We start from the raw sequence: 6,000 nt of genomic DNA on the forward strand, positions 1-6,000 counted from the left end.
CCATGATAGAACCAGAATACAACCATGATAGAACCAGAATACAACCATGAGAGAACCAGTATACAACCAGAATACAACCACGATAGAACCAGAATACAACCACCATAGAACCATGATAGAACCAGAATACAACCATGATAGAACCGAATACAACCATGATAGAACCAGAATACAACCAGAATACAACCACGATAGAACCAGAATACAACCACCATAGAACCATGACAGAACCAGAATACAACCATGATAGAACCAGAATACGACCACCATAGAACCATGACAGAACCAGAATAGAACCAGAATAGAACCATGATAGAACCAGAATACAACCATGATAGAACCAGAATAGAACCAGAATAGAACCATGATAGAACCAGAATACGACCACCATAGAACCATGACAGAACCAGAATACAACCATGATAGAACCAGAATACGACCACCATAGAACCGTGACAGAACCATCACAAATAACCACAACCACCAAACAAATATCACAAAATTACTAACCTTCTCCGAAACCTGGAACACACAACAATCGTCATTCAACCATCACACAACATTGACACAACTATTAACCAGTGTGTGTGTGTGTGTGTGTATATCCCTACCCAGTATGAGTGTAACGTAGGTATGGTACAGCAGCAACGTTAACACACTGAGGACAGCTCTGAGACCATGGCTAGCTGCTCCTTCTCTCAGCTGAGACAGACCAAAGTCCTACAAGACACAATACCACCTCTTATAAGCATTCATAACAGTTCATAGCTCCTTATAACAGCTATTACCTGTTATTTTTATTTTTTTATTAAACTCTGCAAGTCAGTTAAGAACAAATTCTTATTTACAATGACGGCCTAACTGGGAAGAGTGGGTTAACTGCCTTGTTCAGGGGAACAGTGGGTTAACTGCCTTGTTCAGGGGAACAGTGGGTTAACTGCCTTGTTCAGGAGAACAGTGGGTTAACTGCCTTGTTCAGGGGAACAGTGGGTTAACTGCCTTGTTCAGGAGAACAGTGGGTTAACTGCCTTGTTCAGGGGAACAGTGGGTTAACTGCCTTGTTCAGGAGAACAGTGGGTTAACTGCCTTGTTCAGGGGAACAGTGGGTTAGCTGCCTTGTTCAGGGGAACAGTGGGTTAGCTGCCTTGTTCAGGGGAACAGTGTAACTGCCTTGTTCAGGGGCAGAAAGACAGATTTGTACCTTTTCAGCTCGGGATTCGATCTTACAACCTTTCGGTTACTAGTCCAACACTCTAACCACTAGGCTACCATACCACCTCTACACTCTAACCACTAGGATACCCTGCCGCCTCTACACTCTAACCACTAGGCTATCCTGCCGCCTCTACACTCTAACCACTAGGCTACCCTGCCGCCTCTACACTCTAACCAATAGGCTACCCTGCCGCCTCTACACTCTAACCAATAGGCTATCCTGCCGCCTCTACACTCTAACCACTAGGCTATCCTGCCGCCTCTACACTCTAACCACTAGGCTACCATACCACCTCTACACTCTAACCACTAGGCTACCATACCCCCTCTACACTCTAACCACTAGGCTACCATACCCCCTCTACACTCTAACCACTAGGCTACCATACCCCCTCTACACTCTAACCACTAGGCTACCATACCCCCTCTACACTCTAACCAATAGGCTATCCTGCCTCCTCTACACTCTAACCAATAGGCTATCCTGCCTTCTACACTCTAACCAATAAGCTATCCTGCCGCCTCTACACTCTAACCAATAGGCTATCCTGCCGCCTCTACACTCTAACCACTAGGCTACCCTGCCACCTCTACACTCTAACCACTAGGCTACCTGCCGCCTCTACACTCTAACCACTAGGCCACCCTGCCACCTCTACACTCTAACCAATAGGCTACTTAACGCCCACAAGCATTCATTATAAGCAGTCATAGCAGTTCATTGCTGAGCCATTAAACTCACTCTGTTGCCAGAGAAGCCAATGACTTCCAGCAACCTCAGGATCCTCTGAGGAAGGAGGGACAGCATCTGAGAGAGAGAGAAAACTTGTTAAAACCAAGCTGCATTTATTTATACATCTCGCACACACACACACACACACACACGCGCACGCACGCACGCACACACACGCACGCACACACGCACACACACATCTTTCTTACCAGGTTGAAGGATCCGATACCCAGTCTCACTCCTCCTTCGAACTGCCTGAATGATTCACTGCTATGGTCCTGAGTCACATTCAGAATATTCTGACATTCCCTACAGGAAGATAGCACAGGATGTTATGTCATAAGTACTGTCCCCTAGTCAGTTATACCAATACTAGACCAATCTACTAGTCCCCTAGTCAGTTATACCCATACTAGACCAATCTACTAGTCCCCCAATCAGTTATACCAATACTAGACCAATCTACTAGTCCCCTAGTCAGTTATACCAATACTAGACCAATCTACTAGTCCCCTAGTCAGTTATACCAATACTAGACCAATCTACTAGTCCCCTAGTCAGTTATACCAATACTAGACCAATCTACTAGTCCCCTAGTCAGTTATACCCATACTAGACCAATCTACTAGTCCCCCAATCAGTTATACCGATACTAGACCAATATACTAGTCCCCCAATCAGTTAAACCCATCTACTAGTCCCCCAGCCAGTTATACCAATACTAGACCAATCTACTAGTCCCCCAATCAGTTATACCAATACTAGACCAATATACTAGTCCCCCAATCAGTTAAACCCATCTACTAGTCCCCCAATCAGTTATACCAATACTAGACCAATATACTAGTCCCCCAATCAGTTAAACCCATCTACTAATCCCCCAATCAGTTATACCAATACTAGACCAATCTACTAGTCCCCCAATCAGTTATACCAATACTAGACCAATATACTAGTCCCCCAATCAGTTAAACCCATCTACTAGTCCCCCAGCCAGTTATACCCACACTAGACCAATATACTAGTCCCCCAGTCAGTTAACCCCATCTACTAGTCCCCCAGCCAGTTATACCCACACTAGACCAATCTACTAGTCCCCCAAACAGTTATACCAATACTAGACCAATATACTAGTCCCCCAGTCAGTTAACCCCATCTACTAGTCCCCCAGCCAGTTATACCCACACTAGACCAATATACTAGTCCCCCAGTCAGTTAAACCCACCTACTAGTCCCCCAGCCAGTTAAACCAATACTAGACCAATCTACTAGTCCCCCAATCAGTTATACCAATACTAGACCAATATACTAGTCCCCCAGTCAGTTAAACCCATCTACTAGTCCCCCAGCCAGTTACATCCATCTACTAGTCCCCCAGCCAGTTAAACCCATCTACTAGTCCCCCAGTCAGTTAAACCCATCTACTAGTCCCCCAGTCAGTTATATCCATCTACTAGTCCCCCAGCCAGTTATATCCATCTACTAGTCCCCCAGCCAGTTATACCCATCTACTAGTCCCCCAGCCAGTTATACCCATCTACTAGTCCCCAAGTCAGTTATATCCATCTACTAGTCCCCCAGCCAGTTATATCCATCTACTAGTCCCCCAGCCAGTTATACCCATCTACTAGTCCCCAAGTCAGTTATATCCATCTACTAGTCCCCCAGCCAGTTATATCCATCTACTAGTCCCCCAGCCAGTTATATCCATCTACTAGTCCCCCAGTCAGTTATATCCATCTACTAGACCAATCTACTAGTCCCCCAGCCAGTTATATCCATCTACTAGTCCCCCAGCCAGTTATACCCATCTACTAGTCCCCCAGCCAGTTATACCCATCTACTAGTCCCCAAGTCAGTTATATCCATCTACTAGTCCCCCAGCCAGTTATATCCATCTACTAGTCCCCCAGCCAGTTATACCCATCTACTAGTCCCCAAGTCAGTTATATCCATCTACTAGTCCCCCAGCCAGTTATATCCATCTACTAGTCCCCCAGCCAGTTATATCCATCTACTAGTCCCCCAGCCAGTTATACCCATCTACTAGTCCCCCAGCCAGTTATATCCATCTACTAGTCCCCCAGCCAGTTATACCCATCTACTAGTCCCCCAGCCAGTTATACCCATCTACTAGTACCCAAGTCAGTTATATCCATCTACTAGTCCCCCAGCCAGTTACATCCATCTACTAGTCCCCCAGCCAGTTATATCCATCTACTAGTCCCCCAGCCAGTTATATCCATCTACTAGTCCCCCAGCCAGTTATATCCATCTACTAGTCCCCCAGCCAGTTATACCCATCTACTAGTCCCCCAGCCAGTTATATCCATCTACTAGTCCCCCAGCCAGTTATATCCATCTACTAGTCCCCCAGCCAGTTACATCCATCTACTAGTCCCCCAGCCAGTTACATCCATCTACTAGTCCCCCAGCCAGTTATATCCATCTACTAGTCCCCCAGCCAGTTATATCCATCTACTAGTCCCCCAGCCAGTTACATCCATCTACTAGTCCCCCAGCCAGTTATATCCATCTACTAGTCCCCCAGCCAGTTATATCCATCTACTAGTCCCACAGCCAGTTACATCCATCTACTAGTCCCCCAACCAGTTACATCCATCTACTAGTCCCCCAGCCAGTTATATCCATCTACTAGTCCCCCAGCCAGTTATATCCATCTACTAGACCAATCTACTAGTCCCCCAGCCAGTTATACCCATCTACTAGTCCCCCAGCCAGTTATATCCATCTACTAGTCCCATCTACTAGTCCCCCAGCCAGTTACATCCATCTACTAGTCCCCCAGCCAGTTATATCCATCTACTAGTCCCACAGCCAGTTACATCCATCTACTAGTCCCCCAGCCAGGTATATCCATCTACTAGTCCCCCAGCCAGTTACATCCATCTACTAGTCCCCCAGCCAGTTATATCCATCTACTAGTCCCACAGCCAGTTACATCCATCTACTAGTCCCCCAGCCAGGTATATCCATCTACTAGTCCCCCAGCCAGTTATATCCATCTACTAGTCCCATCTACTAGTCCCCCAGCCAGTTACATCCATCTACTAGTCCCCCAGCCAGTTATATCCATCTACTAGTCCCACAGCCAGTTACATCCATCTACTAGTCCCCCAGCCAGGTATATCCATCTACTAGTCCCCCAGCCAGTTATATCCATCTACTAGTCCCATCTACTAGTCCCACAGCCAGTTACATCCATCTACTAGTCCCCCAGCCAGTTATATCCATCTACTAGTCCCCCAGCCAGTTACATCCATCTACTAGTCCCCCAGCCAGTTATATCCATCTACTAGTCCCCCAGCCAGTTATATCCATGTACTAGTCCCATCTACTAGTCCCCCAGCCAGTTATATCCATCTACTAGTCCCCTAGCCAGTTACATCCATCTACTAGTCCCCCAGCCAGTTATATCCATCTACTAGTCCCCCAGCCAGTTATATCCATCTACTAGTCCCCCAGCCAGTTACATCCATCTACTAGTCCCCCAGCCAGTTACATCCATCTACTAGTACCCCAGCCAGTTATATCCATCTACTAGTCCCCCAGCCAGTTATATCCATCTACTAGTCCCCCAGCCAGTTATATCCATACTCAACCTATTCTATCTCATTCAACAAGTCAAGTTATTCCAACTCGGACTGATTTGGGGAACACTGACTTGTAAATCTGGAAACTTGTGCGTATTTTGATCCCTCCTTTGATAAAGCTGATCATGTTTTCATCCTGTTGAAAGGAAAGGGGAGAGAAACAAGTCAATGAATTAAGACAAGAAAACAGTATTAGCGTTAGGATACTCTACCTGTGGTGGATTAGCGTTAGGATACTCTACCTGTGGTGGATTAGCGTTAGGATACTCTACCTGTGGTGGATTAGCGTTAGGATACTCTACCTGTGGTAGATTAGCGTTAGGATACTCTACCTGTGGTAGATTAGCGTTAGGATACTCTACCTGTGGTAGATTAGCGTTAGGATACTCTACCTGTGGTAGATTAGCGTTAGGATACTCTACCTGTGGTAGATTAGCG

The 6,000-nt window shown here is 46.2% G+C and overlaps 1 protein-coding gene across 5 annotated transcripts in view; it reads right to left on the reverse strand.

Annotated features, from left to right (window-relative positions):
- Nucleotides 1-6,000, reverse strand: part of LOC124008729 (tetratricopeptide repeat protein 39B) — an 86,279-nt gene that overhangs the window by 32,979 nt on the left and 47,300 nt on the right. For 3 of the 5 annotated variants that reach the window (XM_046320248.1, XM_046320246.1, XM_046320250.1), the window contains exons 7-11: nucleotides 5,634-5,698; nucleotides 2,158-2,257; nucleotides 1,958-2,023; nucleotides 612-720; nucleotides 511-522 (exon numbers count right to left, since the gene is read on the reverse strand). In XM_046320248.1, the coding sequence (XP_046176204.1) occupies nucleotides 511-522; nucleotides 612-720; nucleotides 1,958-2,023; nucleotides 2,158-2,257; nucleotides 5,634-5,698 (352 nt within the window). The remainder of the gene's footprint in view (nucleotides 1-510; nucleotides 523-611; nucleotides 721-1,957; nucleotides 2,024-2,157; nucleotides 2,258-5,633; nucleotides 5,699-6,000) is intronic. The other 2 variants (XM_046320249.1, XM_046320247.1) reach the window with 1 other exon arrangement.

The sequence above is a fragment of the Oncorhynchus gorbuscha genome, linkage group LG21 (assembly GCF_021184085.1).
Source record: "Oncorhynchus gorbuscha isolate QuinsamMale2020 ecotype Even-year linkage group LG21, OgorEven_v1.0, whole genome shotgun sequence".
Lineage (NCBI taxonomy): Eukaryota > Metazoa > Chordata > Actinopteri > Salmoniformes > Salmonidae > Oncorhynchus > Oncorhynchus gorbuscha.